Source organism: Enhydra lutris, unplaced genomic scaffold (assembly GCF_002288905.1).
Source record: "Enhydra lutris kenyoni isolate GAN:26980312 unplaced genomic scaffold, ASM228890v2 scaffoldscaffold76, whole genome shotgun sequence".
NCBI classification, from domain to species: Eukaryota; Metazoa; Chordata; class Mammalia; order Carnivora; family Mustelidae; genus Enhydra; species Enhydra lutris.
Genome location: NW_019154160.1, coordinates 4,142,795 through 4,163,948, shown reverse-complemented (window position 1 = coordinate 4,163,948; position 21,154 = coordinate 4,142,795). Strand labels below are relative to the sequence as shown.

Below are 21,154 nucleotides of genomic sequence, written 5' to 3'. Positions count from 1 at the left end.
GCTCTTACCTCCATTGGCCTTCTTCCACATGTCTTTTAATGTTTTATTCAATCATTTACTTTCATGTATTTCTTGTTTTCTCCTCTAATGACTATTCTGTAGTTTGCTGAGTTACTCTCAGGCTCTCTCTCAAAGAATGTTTGGGGTGGGGGGGCTGCCTGGCTGGCTCAGTCGGTTGAGCATCCAACTCTTGGTTTCGACTGGGGTCATGACCTCATGGGTCATGAGATGGAGCCCTGTGTCTCTGTGCTCGGCAGGGAGTCTGCTTCAGATTTTCCCCCTCTGCGCCCCACCGCATGTGCTCGTGCACTCTCTCACTCTCTCAAAGAAATAAATAAATCTTTAAAAAAAAAAAAAGTGTTTGATACAGCCATCCAGAGAATGTTGACTGGCCACGTCTTCTTAACTGATCACACACGACCTTGCCTTGGTGAATTTTATTTAGATTTTTAAAAAACAGATAACTCACTGATCCCAGTGAATATTTTTGAGGCTCAGAGCCTGTGGAATATATCTGGAAGCTCAAATTCCTTCTAACTAAGGGCACCCCTTCTTCCTGGTGGAAAGTACAGTATATAAATAGAAAAATACCATACCACTCATTTGTCCTACTAACGCAGATGTGTTTTTATTAATCTACCTGAGAGACACTTTGTTCTCTCTTACTGCACTCAACCGGTCTAGCACATTGCGTAACAGCTGACTTTTTTTTTTTAAGGTTTTATTTATTTATTTGACAGAGAGAGAGATCACAAGTAGGCAGAGAGGCAGGCAGGGAGCGGGTGGGTGGGGAGCAGGCTCCCTGCTGAGCAGAGAGCCCGACGCGGGCCTCGATCCCAGGACCCTGAGATCATGACCTGAGCTGAAGGCAGAGGCTTAACCCACTGAGCCACCCAGGCGCCCCAACAGCTGACTCTAATTCAGACTCACTTCAGTTCCACTCGCAGCTTGGCCATTGATGAGACGCGTGACCATGTCACAAATGGGGAACCTAATGCTTAGGCCTTATTTACAAATATGTGATATTAAACAGTGCATGTAAAATGCTTAATATGGGCCCAACTAATATGTTAGTGATCATCTCTCTTATGATGATCTATAAAATGTACATTTTTAATGTTCTTGCATTATGTGAGGTAATTTTAACTAGAACTCTGACATAAGTTTTCTGTATGTATTAGGAAGGCATCCGTAGTATTCTCTCTGTCCGTATATACCCGTTCTTCCGTTTGGTGATGTGACATGTGATTTTAATAACAGGAAAACTGAGAGTATTCAAACTGTAACCTTTCTTTTAAAGCTACAACGAGCCATCCAGGAGCACCCAGTCGTCCTGCTGCCCAGTCATCGAAGTTACATTGACTTTCTGATGTTGTCTTTTCTCTTATACAACTATGATTTACCGGTGCCTGTCATAGCCGCGGGAATGGGTGCGTATTGTTTTTCTCCTCTTCTGCTTTCATTATTAGAATGAAAATAGTCACTGAAATGATTTTACCGGTGACTGAGGTACGTGAAGATGAGGATGCAGATCCCCTCTCCCTTCTGCCGTCCAACCTGAGTGACCATGTCGCAAATATAATAAATATGTTATAAATATAATTATAAATATTATAACAGATAATTAATATAATAATTATATTATAAATATAATTATAAATATTATAATAGATGGTTAATATACTATAGTAGATATATTATAAATATAACCCCCGATAGTCAGGATTAGGTCTCTGTGCTGCACTTCACTACAGATGGAAAGAAGGACAAGTGCACACCGGCGTTTTGGTTTAGATTTGTAAATGAGATACCACTTGTATATATGACCTGCCTTTGCTTTTTTTATTTGATAATTTATCCGTGGTTATCTCTAAGGTCAGGAAATCTAACTTTTTTCTTTTACATATTTTTAATTATGGTAAAATACACAAAATGTTATGTCTGCCACCGTAACCATCTTGAAGCATATAGTTCGGTGGTATTAAGTACATTCACGCTGTGAATCCACACACGGATCTCCACCTACTTTTCATCTTGCAGACCTGAAATTCTGTCCCCAGTCAGCACTGACTCCTTCTGCTCTCCCCCCAGCTGCTGGCCAACACCATTCTACTTTCTGTCTCTAGGAATTTGACTCCTTTAGATACCGCATACGAGTGGAACTTAAAGGATTTGTCCTTTCGTGGCTGGTTTCTCTCACTCAGGGTCTACTTATGTTGCACCATGTTTCAGAATTTTCTTCCTAAAGGCTGAGTCCTGTTTGGCTGGACGTCCAGAGCACATGTTGTTTATCCTTTGTTCTGCCCATGGATGCTTGGGTTGCTTCCACATTTTGGCTATTATGAATAACGCTGCTATGAACATAGGTGGGCAAATGTCTGTTTGAGTCTCTGCTTTAAATTCTTCTAGGCATATACCCAGAAGTAGAATTGCTAGCTTATGTGCTGGTTTTATTTTTAATTTTCTTTTCCTTTTTTCTTTTCTTTTTTTTTATTTTTAATTTTCTTGAGGAACACTGTATTGTTTTCCATAATGACTGTACCATTTCACATCCCACCAATGCAGTGCCCGAGGGTCCAGTTTCTCGGCATCCAACACTTAATTTCTTGTGGTTTTTGTGTTTTGGTTTTTTTTGTTTTTTTTGTTTTTTTTTTAAGAGGAGAGAGAGAACACAGCGGGGGTAGTGGCAGGCAGAGAGGGAGAAACAGGTTCCCTGCTCTGCAGGATTCAATCCTAGGACCCTGAGATTGTGACCTGAGCCGAAGGCAGACACCTAACCGACTGAGCCACGCAAGCATCCCTGCTTCTTGTTTTGTTTTAATCACAGTCATCCTAATGGGTAGGACATGGTACTCAGTGTAATTTTGATTTATATTTCCCTGATGACGAGCAGTGTTGATCATCTTTTCACGTACTTTTGGCCATTTCTGTATCTTTTTTGGAACAGTTATCTATTCAGGTCCTTTGCCCATTTTTGAATTGGGTTGTTTTTGTTGTTGTTGTTGAGTTGTAGGAGTTCTTTATGTATTCTGGAGAATAATCCCTTATTAGATACATGATCTGCAAACATTTTTTCCCTTCTCCCACCGAATCTCTCCCAAAGTTGACTCTGCAGTCTACCAGTGGATCCTTTGATGCACAAAAGCTTTTCATGGTGATGTAGCCCAGTTTCTTTGTCAGTGTCTTTTGTCCTCTGTGCTTTCGGTGTGCTGTCCAAGAAATCATTGCCACATTTAACACCATGAAGTTTTCCCTCTATGCTTTCTTCTAAGAATTTTATACTTTTAGGTCTTACATTTAGGCCTTGATCTTACACTGCATATAAAATTAACTTGAAATGGATCAAAGGCCTAAATTCATGTCTAACATTATAACATTCAGCAGCATAGGTGTACTGTGGTTGGATAGTTCTGTGGTTGCAGTTTTACAGTATATTCTCATATCAGTGCTTTTATTTCTGGATGACTGATTCCTAAAAGCAGGATTGCTCATGCAAACCATTATTTATCTTCTCCCTTTGGAGGGAGCCAGGAAAGTTGGGATTCAGGCATATACCTTGGTTAATAAATGCAGTCAACGGTAAGGTAAAAATTGCCAGGGACTTAAGTACTTTAAAAGCATTTTCATCTGTACAGACACGTGAGGAAGTTCTTTGAAAGTTAGGGAAAACGGAAAAAACGAGGGTTTTAAAACTGATGGTAGAATAAAGCATCCCACAGTCGCTTTATTTAATTTGTGCCACTAAAAGAAGGCTGGTATTTTTACCTCCTGGGTTAAAAAAAAAAGGAAGGTGGGAGCTGATCTGTCCAGCTGTCAAGCATGGAAGACACAGGCTGGTCTGTCATCAGGCAGAAGCAGTAGCTAAAGAACTCGATTATGGTGACGTTACCGAGCTTGTCACGTTGCCTGTTGTGGCCCCCGTCTCAGGTCGGTTGGGTTATAAACACGGAGGTGCGTGGGGGCGCATGAGGTAGCCTCCCAGTGGGCCTTCCGCCACTGTCCCTTCTCTCCCATGATTCTATTAGATTCTTCTTCAGACAGATTTTCAGCTCAGGAAGTATGAGTAGTGATATCATCGTGGTGTCTTCTGCTGTTTCTTTACAGAATGTGGGTTTAGGTATTTATAGAAGGTTTCAGGATCTGCAAATACCGATGAACCCCTTCTCTGTGTTTTGTTTAGACTTCCTGGGAATGAAGATGGTCGGGGAGCTGCTGCGGATGTCGGGCGCCTTCTTCATGCGGCGCACCTTTGGTGGCAATAAACTCTACTGGGCGGTGTTCTCTGAATACGTGAAAACCATGTTGCGGGTAAAGGCAGATAATTTCCCGGTACCTTCAAGCCGCATTTCCTTTTCGCTCAAGCTTGAGCTTGCCATAGGATCTTACTTAAATTCTTCACTCCTGAGTGGCCCACTTGGCTACTTGTCCCCCACAGTGTGTTTCAGGCTGGGGGTGGGGGACAGCTTGGGGAAAGGAATCAAAAGAACCTTTTCTCACTTTGAGACTAGGCAATGGGTTTTGTGTTTTGTTTTGTTTGTTTGTGTTTTCTCTTTAAAGAATGGTTATGCTCCTGTTGAATTTTTCCTCGAAGGGACAAGAAGTCGCTCTGCCAAGACATTGACTCCGAAATTTGGTAGGTCCTTTAGAGACTGAAAGAATACACGTCCAGGTGTGTGGTCATCATAGCTGCTAAATATGGCTCGACACTTTTTTTATGGCAAGATCATTTTTTTCTTTATAAGTGTAACTGTTTCTTTAAGTTGTAATTGTTTCTGTGTATGGGCTGTGGATATAATGTACACTTCCTGTTTACGGACCCTCATTTGCTCCACATTTCACTACATACAGAAAACCATTTCTCCCTGTTGACAGGTCTTTTGAATATTGTGATGGAACCATTTTTTAAAAGAGAAGTTTTTGATACCTACCTTGTTCCAATCAGCATCAGTTATGATAAAGTATTGGAAGAAATGCTTTACGTGTACGAGCTTCTAGGGGTTCCAAAGCCAAAAGAATCTACAACTGTACGTAAAGGATAACCAAACTTGATTTTCCTTGAATTTAGAGAAAATGCTGGTTTGTACACCAGCTCCTTTCTGAACTTACTCTTCTTTGTTCCATTCCCTCTGTTTTGATACTATTAGGGATTGTTGAAAGCCAGGAAGATCCTCTCTGAAAATTTTGGAAATATCCATGTGTACTTTGGAGACCCTGTATCACTTCGATCTCTGGCAGCTGGGAGGATGAGTCGGAGCCCATATAATTTGGTTCCAAGGTGCAAGACCTGTGTTTTCATAACTGATGTAGAAATAAGGATGAGCATCTGGAAGTGTGTGGTTGGGCTTCTAGGACTGAACCTGGTTATCTGAGATCACATAGCAGGGAAGCGGAAAGCTCCAGTTAAAGAACTATGTTTGTGGGGCGCCTCGCCGCTTGGCGGGTGGAGCATGCGACTCTTGATCTTGGGGTTGTGAGTCTGAACCCCACACTGGGTATGGAAAATTACATAAAAGGTAAAAAAAATTTTTTTAAGAAAAGAATTGTATTTGCCAATTATACAGCCAGCCGCAGGATATATATGTCGAATACCCAAAGTCAGATGGTGCTGCTCGTTCTTCTCAGGAGAACCAGTACCCTCCTGCCTATACTATACTCCACCACTTAGTACCCTGCCCATTCTGTGGGCAGGGCAGTGGCTGAGCACTACTAGTAGGTCAGCCAAAGTATATAGTAAGTATTATTTTTGATCCTAGAAGGGATTACATGATAATGAATGAGGATGACTCTCTCCCCTCAAGGTTACAGTTTTGTTTTGTTTTGTTTTGTTGTTTAAGATTTTATTTATTTATTTATTTATTTGGCGGGGAGAGAGAGAGAGACAGAGACAGTGGGAAGGTGGGGGAGGAGAGCAAAAGGAGAGGGATAAGCAGACTCTGCACTGAGCACAGAGCCCGACACGGGCTCGTGACCTGAGCCGAAACCAGGAGTCAGATGCTTAACCGACTGGGCCACCCAGGTGCCCCCAGAAGGTTGTAGGTTCATGGGCACAGATATGTGCTTTCAGGATGCAGGTACAGACACACACCTGGGTTTTTTTAATCTGGAGAAGCACACCTGGGGAAGTAAAGGAGACAGAACCCATCTGCTCAGCCAGGCTGCCCGTGACTGCAATATCACTCATCATTTATCTGTCATGCCAGGGCGCCCACGGCCGCTGGCGTGCGTCACTAGCCGCTTCCTCAGCTCTGAAGCGGATGTTAGCTTAGCTTTCCCTCTCTAGCTCTCAGATTGGGTCTGCCAGGTGTTCTCTAGGACCGGGCGCCCTCATTGGTCCTAGATTTCACGCGAAGCCACCTTACTGTGGGGCTGCTTTAGGTCCTGCGCCTATCCCTGCTTCATCCCGCTCCACCCAGGCTCCGGAGAGCATCTCATTCCAAGGTTGCTGACACACGCCTGAAGAATCTGTCAGGCGAGGATCGTGGCAGTACGTGGCAGGCGACCTTGCGCTTTTTAGAAGGGCAGGGCGGCCGCCAGGCAAACTGGATGGCCTGTGCAGCGCAGACATGAGTGGTCACATGTTCCCTGGAACGCATGTTCTGGGAGACAGGTGTTCAGAGCACAGAGGATTCCAGAAGGACCCTGTCGTCCAGTCTGCTGGCGGAGGCCTCCGTTCTCACGGGGGAATTGATGGATCCACTGATAAAGCCGCAGCAGTTGTGGTTTTTGTGGGTTGTTGTTTTTGCCTGGAACCCAAAAGAATAGGACTCTGTCCCATGGGGCAGGCTACACTGTAGTCAAGTCAGGGTGTAGTCTTGCATTGTGACCTGAGAGAATTCGGTTGGCAGAAAGTCGGAGAAGCCTTCCCAAGGGTCTGTCTCCGCGCCCCCCGCCCTCCCCCACTCACCTCGACGCACGCCACAGAGTGGTGATTCGGTCTTCGCTGTTCTCGTAGGTATATTCCTCAGAAGCAGCCGGAGGACGTGCACGCCTTCGTCACGGAAGTGGCCTATAAGATGCAGCTGCTGCAGATCCAGAACCTGGTCCTGAGCCCCTGGGCCCTGACGGCCGCCGTTCTGCTCCAGAACCGGCCGGCCATGGACTTCGACGCCCTAGTGGAGAAGACTTTATGGCTCAAAGGCTTAACCCAGGCCTTCGGGGGCTTTCTCACTTGGCCTGGTACGTATGTGGGATGCATGTCCTGAGAGTGCTTGCTTTTTATTTCTTACTCTAGAAGAATCCTTGCCCAAGCATGGAAAAGCCTGTACAGGACACGGAGCAAAGCTTTGCTCCGAGAGAAAGAAAACTTTACTTGTTGGTATCACTCTGGGACATTGTGCAGCAGAATCCCTCGAGAATGAGTAGTGGTTCACACGCCGTGTCCTCCTGGACACTCAGTACCTGGAGAGCGAGAACACCGTCTCCTCGGCACCCAGCGGCCCGGAGAGTAAGTGGATCTTATCGTCCTCCACGCATTCCTCCCTCCACACCACCTCTTTATTTTCATTTTTTCTAAATTTTTGTTATTGAAACACGGTCGGCATAGCATGTCCCGCTTGTTTCTGGTGTGCAGCACTGGTGTGACAGCTCCGTGCACGACTCGGTGCTCGCCGCGACCGGGGTGGTACGCCCTCCTTTTAAACCTTCTTGTATTCGCAACCCATTTGCCTCACTGCGTCCTAAGGACTAAAGGGCCAGTCATGTAGAACTTTATACAATTCTCTGAAGACGATAGCTTTGTAAAAGCCTCATTAGAGTTACAAATACTGTGCTGGGAGTTTGGGATGTTATATGACAAGTGTTAGCTTTAGTCCCGTTTTCAATCTCTCTGGGTTAAAATTGCAGAGACCGCTGTTAGAAGTGGGATCCATTTATACGCAGCTCCCTGCTGTTCGTCATTAAACCTCTTGAGTCTGGTCGGTGCTGAGAACAGCCAGGGATACAAAGGGGACAAGCAGCAGCCTCTGTGAGGTTCTCCTGCCTTGTGGAAGTCAGGGCTGGGTGATCTAGAGACAAGGTCCAGTGGAGTAAACAGAGAGAGCTATGGATGGGGGGCGCCTGGGCCGCTCAGTCAGTTAAGCGTCTGCCTTTGGCTCAGGTCGTGATCTCAGGGACCTGGGATCGAGCCTCAGGTCAGGCTCCCTGCTCATCAAGAAGTCTTCTTGTCCCTCTCCCTCTGCTGCTCCCCCTACTCATGTGCACTCTCTCTCTCTCTCTCTCTCAAATAAATAAGAAAATATTTGGAAAAAAAAAAAAAAAGCTATGGACAGACCACAGACAGTTGCTGAGAATACTGTGTAGGGAAGGGTCTCCGCTCTGGGAAGGTTTCATAGAAGTGACTTTTGATGTCGGGTTTCACCTTGATGGAAAAGGAGGAGCCGTTCAGGAAGACGAGTGGGTGAGGGATTTTAAGGAGCAGATTTTAATCAGGGAAGCATGACTGAAAACAGCTGTAGCAAACAGCCCATGTCAGCTTTAAAGGTGGACGAGCTACGAGATGTGTAGGCGGAACTCACAGAAGGGACATCAAACTGGATGGCGGTCACCAATGGGGAAATGAAGATGAATCAGACACATGTCCCAGTATTTTCATGGTCTCCTGGGAGTGTGATTCAGGTGGGAGATCCTGGAAAAGAACAGGTAAAGTGCTGACTCCTGCAGGCCCAGGAGCCTGTGAGAACACAAGCGCCTCCTTCCAAGCGCTTCGCTCTTGCAAGGTGGGGTCGATGCGCGGCCAGTCCACGGCTGAGAGTCTCTGTTGAGCAGCTAAAGTAACTGCAGCTACCATGTGGGTATTAAGTAGCCGTCATGGAGAGTGATTGGGCACATTTCCTAATTCAGTTCCTTTTTTCTTACTCCACTCATCTTGCCTGCGTTCTCATGGCTGGAGCTCTTTACCGTATCCTATTGTCCTGGCATACTGTTCCGTGCTCTGTGATGTGTATAACAGTATCATAGGTTGTATCGTTACCTCAAGCAAGCTGGCCCAAGGCCTGTGAGCCCAGAAGGAAAGCCACACCCTTCGGTCGACCTTGTTGGCCAGCTGGAGCGGTGTCCCTTTGCTTATGTAGCCCGGCAGCCTGCTGTGTGGCCCAGGGTAACAGGAAAATGATCTCCCTTGCCAAGAAGGCTGACTGTCACCATGTCTCTGGTGTGCTTCGGTAGTTCTAACTCCTTGGCTATCTCCAGGCTAGTGAAGTGTCAGTGGAGTGAGTTACCAGGATCTGAAACGGGCCCCATCGTTTCGTTTTCTCGGATGTGGGAAAACCAGAAGATCTCACCAGGGAGGCCTGGTGCTAGGGGAGTGCCTCTTGGGTTGCCCTTTGCTTCACCAGCAAAGTTGCAAAACAATATTCTTGCAGTCTTGGAATTAATTGATCTAAGCAGGGAGTGTGTGTGTGAGCGAATGAAGCACGTTCTAATCGTGAACCTTCTGGTATGTGATTTTCTTGTCCTATAGCTTGCTTTTACAGTCCTTGGGACACACTTGGTTCCTGAGGAAGTGTTGGTTTTCAGAGCGGGAATTGATATGTATTTCAGAAGAGATGACAGATTGGGGGTAGATAAGAAGGCGTGTTAAATGTCTTTAGAGCGAGAGTTACAGTACTTTCATAGTCTCTTTCACAGGGCGCCTGGCTGGCTCCGTTGGAAGAACATGGAACTCTTGATCTCAGGGTCATCAGTTTGCACCCCACATTGGGCACAGAGATTACTTTAAAAAAAAAAAAAATGTGTCTTTACCATAGGGTCTCATTACTTCGATTGGTAGAGCCCAGAGCTCGAACCTGGCACTTGAAAGTGAATGTGTCAGGCCACTAGCATTGCTGGACACCCAGCAGAGACCCGTCCCATCTCCGCCGCCCGCCTGAATGACTTGTCTCTGTGTGTAGATAATGAGCCTGCTGAGGAAGTTATCCAGTCCAACATTCTCCTGCATTCCAACATCGCTAGCCTCGTCAAAGACCAGGTGGTTCTGAATATGGACTCTGGAGACTCCGAAGTGGTCGATGGACTTATTTTCCAGCATATCACCCTCCTCATGTGCTCGGCCTACAGGAACCAGTTGCTCAACATTTTCGTCCGCCCTTCCTTAGTAGCTATGGCACTGCAGATGACCCCCGGGTTCCGGAAAGGTAACTCGTGGGAATGTGGTCTTGAACTTTGGAAGAGACCCGGCCATCCAGTTCCACATAGGGAGCAACATTTGAAGCCTTACAGTGCTCAGCCACATGTGTGCACCCTAGACAGCAGCAAAAGTGGGGCTTGTACACTCAGAAGCAGTTAGGTTTGTGCCCCCAGTACATGGCCCTCTGCTTCAAATTTGGGAATGGAAAGGGACAGAAGAAATTAACCTAGACCTCTCCTTTTATAAATACGGAAAGTGAGGCCTAGCAAGTTACGTAATTACCTGAGCACGGCTGTGAGACTAGAGCACAGCTCTCCCTCTCCTGGCCTGAGGCCCTTTCTCCCTTATCTGACAGAAGGTGGGGGGGTGGGGGAGTGGGTAAACAGTCCAGCAGTGCAGGAGTGCCATCTGGCACTGAGGGGGGAACCATGAATAACACCCTTTTGTTCCCAGGAACCTGTCGTCAAGGTCCAGGGTGTTCTACCCAGGCTTCCCTGGAGTTACTGAAGGGTGAGCCCCACCTTTCAGTTGTTCCAGAGTGTGGATTAGATGCTGTTCTCATTTTTGTTTTTCAATGCTCCATAGATCACTCTAAGGAAGAGTCAGACTTTGACCTTTAGCCTTGGAAGGAGCCTCAGGTCCTGTGTCCATGCCCTCATTCGTGAATGAGGAAACGGGCCAGACAAGTCAGCTTAGTTCAAGACACAGAAAACTTAAATCTTGGTCTTAGTTCTGAGGTTTCTTACATCGGAGTTCGTTCACAGCTACGGGGATGGTACCTGCGTGGTCTTCTAGAGTGTTGGGACCGCCCTGAACTTGGAGACAGCACTTCGTGTCCACATGTCTACATATTCTTCTAATGAGAACATTCATAGCATGTGTCAGAAAAACGAAGAAACCTCTGTTCTTCATTAACTAATGGGCAGGGGAGACCTATGTTTCTGGAGAATGAGACAGTATTTTCTGTTGTGTGCTGGTGTATTGTAGTGCTAAAGATACGGGAAAGACAACAGGAAATAGGACTAGAGAAGGGATCGAAGTAATTTGTTCCTTTCCTTCTCTACTCAGGAGCCGTGGGCAGGGGATCGTGAAGCACCCTAGCTTCTTAGAAATGTAGCCTCTCACACGTCAGCACACTGACTGGATAGAAGCCTGGCTGTGACTCAGGTCTAGCCCTTTGCACTGCTACACTGTAGTGCGCTCTGTAGGTAAAATTTGGATTGGCTGTGTAACTTCCTTTGGGGGCCTGCATTCTCGTCCTTGGCATTGAATAATAGGCCTTTGGAGTGCTGCACTTTGGAGAATTGTAGACTTCTTGGTACTTCCTGAAAGTTTAAAACCAGCATTGTAATTGGATGTAATTTATTTATTTCCAGAGGATGTCTACAGTTGCTTTCACTTCCTGCTCAGTGTTTTTTCAGATGAGTTCATCTTCCTTCCAGGAAACACACTAAAGGTAAATCTTTATAGCCAAAGAGCACGAGTGTGTTCACAGTGTGAGTTCTGGAAGTGGCAGGCTTTGATTCACGCGTGTGACTTCCCTTTCCCCAAGGCTGTACGCAGCAGAAATAACAAAACTCTTGGACACTCACATTTCGATGAGCTTTGTTTTGATTCTTGGTCAAGGTTAATCAGTAACGTAGGGATTATTTGGTGAAAAGAACGTCTCAAACCTTAAACCTTGAGTGCAGCCACTGTAAGTAAGTCAACACTGTTTGCTTAAAAAATTTATCAGCCGGTACACATTTTCCTGTTAACAACTTGTTGCAATGTATGGGGCCCTTTGCTTTGAGATTAGAGAGCAGTGGTCTTGCCTGACGGTATAGACAGCTCGTGAGGGATCGGACCCTCAGAGCTGGACCTCAGGTGTGCTAGGGCAGGGGATATACCAGGATAGACAGAAGGTGGTCAGGTTTCTGTACACTGTGCTGAGGAGCCCAGGTTTTACTCTGTTGAGAACGAGGTCAGCAGTTTTTTGAGCATTAGCACAATTCCACATATCTTTAGGACCAGCTATATGCTCTATTTAAAATTTGAGGAATGTGGCTGTGCAAAGTGAGAAAAAGCCATCACCCAGGTCATGGTTTCTAAGGCTCCTGAATCTCTTGTGTGTTTGCTGTGTTTGGGGTTCAGCATTTTGAGTGTTCAAACACATGCTTCTCTGGCTGCTATCTAATAAGCAGAACCTTTTGGACGGGTTGTGGAATTAGCTGGTGTTCTCTAGTTCTGAGGACCCATGGCTGTGTTTACTGAGACCAGCAGAGTTCCTGTTAACCTAAATTAGTGGATGCTCCCTGTCTTCTCCCCTCCCTTCCCAGGACTTTGAAGAAGGCTGTTACCTCCTCTGTAAAAACGAGACGATACAAGTGACGACAAGAGACATCCTAGTTACAGAGAAAGGAAATACCGTGTTAGAATTTTTAATAGGTCTCTTTAAACCTTTTGTGGAATGTTATCAGGTATGTATCTCTTTTGCAAGTTCTCCTTCATCCCCCCGTATCCAGTATAACTAAGACCTCCCACCCTGTGCTTGCTTCCTTCTGGTCCGGAGGGCAAGTGCCTTCCTCAGGTGAATGGTGGAGCTAGAGATTGCTCAGCAAGTTGGAAGAGTCACCTCTCAGGTGAAGACCTTGCTCCCCTAAAGGGGTCCCTTACAGACCCCAGAGGGTAACAGCTTCAGGATGACCAGAACCACACCTAGACCCAAGTGCCATCATACTGTACCTTCGAGGCTTTTCTCGTAGTTCAGTGTTTGCTACATCGCAGGCACTCAGTCAACGCAAGACTGGAATGATTCGTCATGTCAGTGATTGTATCACTAAAGGCTAATGGAAGGGGAAGTAAAGGTTCAAGTGCAAGTATCCAGAAGGGTCTGTCAGAGCTCTAAGGAGTGGTTAAACAGAGGGGGGGATGGTAGAGATGCCGGGCAGGAACGGTGCCAGGATTCCAAGGGCAAGGGGAGTTTGCAGGGGCTGTACATATTCACCAGAAGCGGACCCTGGCTCTGAGCTCTGAGCACTCAGCACTGGTCAGCAGCCCCCCGGGACCGACATTCTGGCAGCGGGGGGTGCTCTGACCCATGACAGAGCGAGCCCCTGTGCCAAGTCCCGCACTGAGCGGGCAGCTGAGAAATGCTCCTTCTGCCCGTTAGCACTTTTTGCGATACAAGTCTTCAAGCATCTGGGGCCCCGACAGGCTCTTAGGTGTTTTTAGGGAAAAAGCAGTTACACAGAATCTGGCCACTTTCTTCCTGAGCAGTGTAAGACCTGTTCAGCTGATGGTAATTCACTCAACTCGCAACCATTCAAGTGAGGAAGTGTATTTTAAACAATGTCAGTACGAGTTCACACTCTGGTTTTCCAACTATAAGCAGTGATACCAGCTCCAGGGCGACCTCCTAAGAATTCTGTAGCTTCTCTGTGCTCCAGCCTTAGAGAGCCTTTATTCTGCTCCCACACGACGTAGCTTTCTGTCATGGGGGCCACGGCACGGCCGTCGCCAGTGCAGGGCGTTTGGCTGCCTTTTTCTATTTCATTTCCCCTCACCCTTTCTGTTAAAATCAGATAATTTGCAAATACCTCCTGAACGAAGAAGACTACTTCACTGAGAAACAGTACTTGGCTGGAGTCCGAAAGTTTGCGGGTCAGCTTCTGGATCAAGGTTAGTCACACCACCGTGCGTGGCGACTTCTTGCAGTTGAGAACAAAAGGGTCCACTGACTCTTTCTCCCTCGCAGGTGCCTCGCAGTGTTACGATGTCTTGTCCTGCGACGTGCAGAAAAATGCCTTAGCAGCTTTTGTGAGGCTAGGTGTGGTGGAGAAGAAGAAAGTGTAAGTACTGCACACGGGACCGGGGGAATGGTGGCCGCTAACGGCCGCTGAGCACGGAATGCAGAGCAAGTCCTCGAAACAGGATATCCTGCTTCCCTCCCCTGCCTCCCGATGAGTTATGTCAGTGTGAGTTACTGTGCAAGTTTTATGTGGTTATGAATGAAGACGGTATCGAAGCAAAGAAAGAAAGTATTCTAGGCCAGCATTTTGGCCTTGACCTAATATTGAAATGTATAGATGAACTATAAGAGAGATTTTGGGGGAGTGTAGTAGAGAGAGAGAGAGAGAGAGAGTGTGTGTGTGTGTGTGTGTTTGTGTGTGTGTGTGTGTGTGCACACACACTTATATACACACACAAACATGCATGTATAGTACATAAAGACACACCTGTGTGTGCAGATAGTTCGTTGTTTCCTCTCTGAGTGAAGGAATTGAAGAGTGACCCAGCTTCGTGGGGAGAATCTCGTCATATATCTCTCCTGTCATCAGGGGGATGAAGGGTGAAGCCAGCAAGTAGGGCAGGAGCAACAGGATTGTCGGCTACTGAAAGACTTGGCCTTCGAGAAGTAGTCTTAGAGAACCTGGCTGGCTCAGTTGGTAGAAACTATGATTCTTGATCTTGGAGTCATGAGTTAGACCCCCACGTGGGGAGTAGAGATTTAAAAATAAAAATAAGAATAATAAACTTGAAAAGTAGTCTTGGTACGCCTGGGTAGGTCAGTCAGTTAAGCGTCTGCCTTCGGCTCAGGTCATGATCCCGAATCCTGGGATCGAGCCCCGCATTGGGCCTCTTGCTCAGTGGGGAGCCTGCTTCTCCTTCTGCCTGTCGCTCCCCCCTGTTTGTCTTCTCTCTCTGTGTCTCTGCCAAATAAATAAAATCTTAAGAAGAAAAGGAAAGAAGTCATACTATATAAGATAATAATGAACGTCGACTTCCCCCACCCAAGTTTAGGTAATAAGAGCTTTTTGCTTTCTTCCCCAGAAATAGTGACACTGTATTTAATGTGAACGAACCTGCCATGACAAAATTAGAAGAAATGCTTGGTAAGTACAGTTCAGGGACCCGTGATGGGTTTTCACATTGTATTTATCACCATCCAGTAAGACGAGAAAGTAGACTATGGCACCGGATACTTTATCAAAATGAACAAGTTTTAATACAAACAGAATTATTTATATCATCTAGGTTTTTCTCAAGGGAAGTAAGGAGAAAGTGCAGAGGAAACACAACAGGCAGAACATGGTCGATCTTCTGCAACATAACTGTCAGCATCTACCATAACTAATGAGGGTCTGAGATCTGGACCCCTCACATCCCATCTCAGTGGACATGGAGAAAATACCTCTTGTCTGAGCCCTTGGATTTATTCTCCTCCTCTCTGCTCTTGGATCCCTTCTTTGCCTGGCAAAGGGTTGGGATCAGTGTTCACAGCATATAGACTTCCTGAACTCAGAATTGGAGCTGATAGCGTATCCTTAGGAGAATAATCCGACCCTTACTCTTCTCCAGACGCCATCAGCTTATCAATAGGTAGTTCAGTCCAGAAAGGCAAGGTCATCTGTTTGCAGTACGAAGAGAGAGTCAAGAGTGTGGATGTAAGGAAAGAGATCGAAGAGGTCAGAGGAATTAGCGAACATTTCTCTTAGGAATGATGGGGTAGTTTTGGAACGGGAGGGTGTCAGTATTTGAAAAAAAAAAAATACTGTCTGCTGATTGTATTGAATAAGCACAACATTGTTGAATGGATATTCTTGTAAGTAGTATTCTTGTACCTAAACCTAATCCAGTACGTTTGTTAAGCCTGCGTGAAGAGCTTCAGGTCGACGTCTGGTGGGATGAGGGGAAAACGAATGGTAAAGCAGAATGGCTGAAGAAAAAGGGTAGAAGGCAAAGAAATGGTTGACATCAGTGGGGAAGATGGAAATACTAATTTCTTGCTGAAGAAAATATGAAGGTTGAAATCTCCGTCTTCTGTTTGTATTGTGTCTGAAATCTGAGAATATGTACCCTTGAAACTCGATTTTGAGTTTGGTGAGAGGAGCATCTAGCTTTGAAACAACCTCCAAAGCCCTCATTCTGTGAGGATGACAGAATTGATTTCTTAATCACAGGTGGCAGATATGACATGGGTATGAATGTGCTAGAACATACTAGAACGAAAGTCCCGAAGGCAAACTGTTCTGATTCTGGCTCTGCCCCTGGCTGTAGGGTGGTGGGTGGGGGCCGCTGCTGCTTCCCCCGCAGAGGGGCAGGTGTTCTCCCTCGGTGCTCAGTCAGCCTCTGGAACCACGAGGCTTAAACAGCTTTGTGAGGAAGGGCAAACTCAAGGTCGTTTCATGGGCTTTTTTTTTTTTTTTCCTTAGGTTGTAAGACACCAGTAGGAAAGCCAGTGACTGCAAAACTTTAATATTGCCAAGCAGTTACAGGAAATTTGGTTACATAATTGCTGCCATCCAAGGACTCACTCCAGCAAGCAGGGACATGAAGGAAGAGAGCCATCTGCTCGTGCTCCTTAGGACAGCCGCGGGCTCAGCAGAGAGGAAGAGGAGACCGGTAGAAGGGCAGTCCGTGTAATGCTCTCCACGACACTTAAAAAGGCTTTTGTGTCCAACTCTGTGTGTGTTTTAAAATAAAATAGCCTTTGGAAACATGTTTGGAAAAACAAATCCCAGTCCTATTTCACTAACACTTTTTATCTTACCATCACGTGTACTAAACTTGTTGTGCTGACTTGTGAATTACACTGTGACATGGACACTGCCAGCGCGGCCGTCAGGAGCAAACCGCTGGGAAGGGCACAGCTCCGTTTCTCGTGGCTGCCCTTCCGTGCAGTGGCCTCAGTCCGGTCCAGGTTGGGCAGAGCTGTGTAATCACTTCGCTAGCTTCCGTAAGTTTGCCACCCAAGGGCCTCACCACTAAAAGTGCTTCAGAGGAAGTACGTGCGACGAAGTTAGTGATGTAGCAGGAATAGGCTTAAGGGGAAAAAATGGGCCTAAGAATTTGGGAGAAGAGGGGGCATCTGGCTGGCTCAGTCAGTAGAGCGTGTGACTCTTGATCTTGCTGTCGTGAATTCAAGCCCGATGTTGGGTGCAGAGATTACTTAAACTGTCGGGCGCCTGAGTGGCTCAGTCGTTAAGCGCCTGCCTCTGGCTCAGTCATGATCCCAGGGTCCTGCGATCGAGCCCCACATCGGGCTCCCTGCTCGGCAGGGAGTCTGCTTGTCCTTCTCCTCTGCCCTTCCCCCTGCTTGTGCTCGCTCGCTTGCTCTCTCAAATAATCTTTTAAAAAAATGAAAATAAAAAGTAAACTTTAAAAAAAATTCGGAAAAGTTTGAAATAAGATGGGTGAATACCAAACACTGTGACAGACAGCCACCTCTGGGAGTGACATTGAAGTCAAGCACTAAGATGAGCCAGTGCCAGCCCTCGAAGTGTGGGAGTAGGGGTCCGGGGGCGAGGTATGCAGAGAGAAGAGAGATCAGAGTGTCCCGGGGCTGCTTCTGGAGCCTGAAAGACCAGCGTGGCCGACACAGGAAAGGCAGGGGTGGTAGTCGGCTTGGGCTGCCCTGATGAGCTACCAGATGGGAGGGGGGTGGCTTACACAGCAGAAGTTTCTTTTCCTCCCAGTTTCCGAGGCTACAAGTCCCCAGATCAAGGTGCCAGCAAGGTGGGGTTCCTTCTCAGGCCTCTCTCTGGGCTCACGGGAGGCCCCATCTTGCTCGCGCTCCCACGGAGCCGCCAGCCTCACTACTCTGCGCAGTCCCAGCTACTCCCCAGAGGCTCCGTCTCCGCAGTGATGTGGGGGCGGGGTGGTTAGGGCTCCAAGATCAGAATTTGGGGGGCCACAAGTCAGTCCGTAGCAACAGGGTCAACACAGGTGAGGGCTCAGGGACTCGTAGAACATCGGAACGGGAATATAAGTGCCTCAGAAAACGTTGCAGAGGTTCGGCGCGTGGCGCCAGGGCTGGCAGTGTCCAGAGCCCTGGAATGGGCACTGGTTTTGCAAAGGCCAGGCTGTCTCTGCTGCCCACACAGATTGCGGAAAGCCCCCGGGCCAGTCTGTGCGCCAGCATCAGGGATGTCCTCTGTGTCGCTCTGCTTGTTTGGGAAGTCGGAGATTTAGGTGTGTTGATACGAAGGAGGAGGCAATTAAGCAATGTTCCCTGGCAACGGATTTCGTGGCACGCCGGCTAGACGGGCAGGCGCACCCAGCAGCTGCCGCCCAGGGAGAGAGTGTGAGTCCAGACAGCTGAGAGCCCGGGAGCCGGGCCGCTCGTTGCTGACCAAGTGCACCTTAGACCGAATTCCCACTCACCCAGCTCTGGTTATTTGGTTTTCTCCGTGACAGTCATCCTGTGCATCGAAGGGCTGAAGGTGGGGTAAGATGACTGGTTTACACGGAACACATTTCCGGTCTGGGTGGCCAACCCTGGAGCCCCGGGAGCCCGCCCCGTCAGCTTGCTCCTGGTAGCTCCGACGGCAGAGCCGGCCGGTAAGCAGGTGCTGGAGGGGCAGGGAGACGGGTGCGGCCAGAGCCGAAGCTGGCCTCGGCTGCTGTGAGAGACAGACCGCTGTGTCTCCGACCCTCTCAAGCAACGCAAGGAAACCTAACATCTTAGGGGCTAGCATGCGTCCTATGCTAACGTAGTTTCAAAGCACATATCCCGGGCCCTACCCCACACACGCTCCCGCACCCAGCCGTAGTTCCAAGCCGCACGCTGTCCCTCAGCTCTTCTGCTCCCGCCGGTCTACAGACTGTGAAGCTGCCACTGCTTTGAAGGAAATAAAAAGACCCACAGCAGGGCACCTGGGTGGCTCAGTGGGTTAAAGCCTCTGCCTTCAGCTCAGTTCATGATCCCAGAGTTCTGGGATCGAGCCCTGCATCGGGCTCTCTGCTCAGCGGGGAGCCTGCTCCTCTCTCTCTCTGCCTGCCTCTCTGCCTACTTGTGATCTCTGTCTATCAAATAAATAAGATCTTCAAAAAAAAAAAAAAGACCCATAGCATGTGGCTTTCCAAGAACGTCTCCTCTCCAAACACAATATAATGAAGCAGCTGAAAATGCAAGGTCCGGAGCCCAGCTGGGGTTGAAATCCAACTCTGCCATGCGCTAGTCCTGTGTTCTTGTGTGATTTACTCGTACTCAAAGCCTCAGGCTCCTCATCCATAAGCTAAGGATGATGCTAATCCCTCTTGGGCTGTGAGAAATGGGAATGCGAAGGGGTGCGTGGCTGGCTCAGTCCGTGGTGTAGGTGACTCTTAATCTCGGGGTCCCGAGTTCAAGCCCCATGTTGGGCATAAAGCTTATGGAGAAAAGAAAAAAGGAAAGAGGAATGTCGGTCAAATACTTGAAACCGTCTTTGGCAATAAGTATCATCTGTTACTACCGTGATTGACGGGGACCCTCGCTGGCGTCTCTGACAAGATCAGGTGCTGTCCAGTGCATGCTCTGGCTGGAGGTGCTCGCGTCCCTGACCTTGAGAGCCTGCCTCAGCCCGGCTGCTCAGCCCAACGGCGTTACGCTCTGGGCATCGCTCCGTACCTCACACAGACACCTGCCACATCCCAAGTTTTGCGGAGCCATGATAGAAATCACATAGTTTCCCTACATCTCAACTTCCACTAACAGAATGGAAATGTTCAACTTGGGGTAGAAAATAGATTCTGATGCCTTGTTTGACTTTGTTCATTTATTTTTATTCCCTCAATTAAAATTACCAACTTTGACAGAAGTACAAATCTCCAGTTGATAGATTCAAATGTCGCTTTTTTTCTAGAAGCCACTCTGGGCCTGCTGCACAGCTCTCAACGTGGGGTTTCCCATCACTGCCCTCTTGGCAATTCCTTTCACCTTTCTGTGTTGGATTCTCCTCTTTTGGTCCCATTTCTTCCTTTTTGATTGTTTATCAATTCTAGTGGAGTCCTGTCTTTCAGCTGTATGACGGATTCATGTTTTAGAACTCACCTGTTTAAACATGTCTTTTTCCCACTCTCGTAGTTGTCTGACGACTCAGCTAGGTGAATTCTAGGTCATTTTCCCTGAGAATTTTGAAAATCCTTTCTCCATTGTCTTCTAGTTTCTAAAGTTATTCTTCTCAAGTCCAAAGAGCATTCGGATTCCTGAACACAAACTATTTTCCTTTTCAGAAATCTTTAGGATCTCTTTTCTGGAATTTCGGATGACGTGTTTGTTGTCTGTGTTGCAGGTTTTGTTTTCTGTGGCTTCGATAAATTGATGATCTTACCGTTGAGGGGGTCAAAGTCTGAAAGGAATCTCCCTGGGCTAAAATCAGGGTGCCAGCTTGACCTGGAGGCTTCAGTGGGAGAATCTTTCCTCGCCCTTCCCAGCAACTCGACGCCGCCCTCCTCGGCTCCCGGCTCCTTCGAATGCAGCAGCGTTGGGTGGAGTCCTCATTCTGGATCTTCCTGGTTTTCTCCTCCGTCTTCTTCTCCCACTTTTTTTTTTAAAGTGAGATATAACCGACGCATTATATTAGTTTCGGGTATACAACGTAATGATTTGGTATCTGTATATATTGCAAAATGATCACAATAAGTCCAGTTAATCTGTCACCATACAGGTACAAAAATTGTTTTCTTGTGATGAGAACTTTCAAGATATGTTGTCTACTTTTTTTTAAATTTCTTTTAAAGATTTTATTTATTTATTTGACACAGAGAGAGAAAGAGAGATCACAAGTAGGCAGAGAGGCAGGCAGAGAGAGAGGAGGAAGCAGGCTCCCAGCTGAGCAGAGAGCCCGATACGGGGCTCGATCCCAGGACCCTGAGATCATGACCTGAGCCGAAGGCAGAGGCTTAACCCCCAGAGCTACCCAGGCAACCCCATAACTTGTCTACTTTAAAATATGTGATGCAGTAGTAAATATAGTTACCGTGGTGTGCATTACCTCTTCATGACTTCATTTTGTAACTGGAAATGAATACCTTTTAAGTGCTTTCAACCATTTTGCCCATTGCCAAGTCCTCTTCAGGCAACTCCCAGTCTCTTCTCTAGGTTCATGAACTTGGTTTTTTGCTGGTTTTCTTTGGGGGTGGGGGGGTGTCTCCTTCAATTCCACCTGTTAGTGAGATCATGGAGAATTTATCTTTTTCTGTTTGCCTTATTTCATTTAGCATAACACCCTCAAGTTCTCTCCATATGGTTGCAAATGGCAAGGTTTCCTTCTTTTTTTTTTTTTTTTT

At 47.0% G+C, this 21,154-nt stretch overlaps 1 protein-coding gene across 4 annotated transcripts in view; it reads left to right on the top strand.

Annotated features, from left to right (window-relative positions):
* LOC111160483 (glyceronephosphate O-acyltransferase) overlaps positions 1-16,932 on the top strand; it is a 34,850-nt gene extending 17,918 nt beyond the window's left edge. For 2 of the 4 annotated variants that reach the window (XM_022523625.1, XM_022523626.1), the window contains 13 exons: positions 1,301-1,430; positions 4,181-4,308; positions 4,558-4,633; positions 4,873-5,024; positions 5,145-5,275; positions 6,953-7,176; positions 9,888-10,130; positions 11,500-11,579; positions 12,442-12,582; positions 13,687-13,783; positions 13,860-13,953; positions 14,936-14,997; positions 16,318-16,932. In XM_022523625.1, coding sequence (XP_022379333.1) covers positions 1,301-1,430; positions 4,181-4,308; positions 4,558-4,633; positions 4,873-5,024; positions 5,145-5,275; positions 6,953-7,176; positions 9,888-10,130; positions 11,500-11,579; positions 12,442-12,582; positions 13,687-13,783; positions 13,860-13,953; positions 14,936-14,997; positions 16,318-16,361 — 1,602 coding nt within the window. In that variant the 3' untranslated portion in view covers positions 16,362-16,932. Of the gene's footprint in view, positions 1-1,300; positions 1,431-4,180; positions 4,309-4,557; positions 4,634-4,872; positions 5,025-5,144; positions 5,276-6,952; positions 7,177-9,887; positions 10,131-11,499; positions 11,580-12,441; positions 12,583-13,686; positions 13,784-13,859; positions 13,954-14,935; positions 16,283-16,317 lie in introns of those variants that run through there. The other 2 variants (XM_022523623.1, XM_022523624.1) reach the window with 1 other exon arrangement.
* Positions 16,933-21,154: the final 4,222 nt, after the last annotated feature.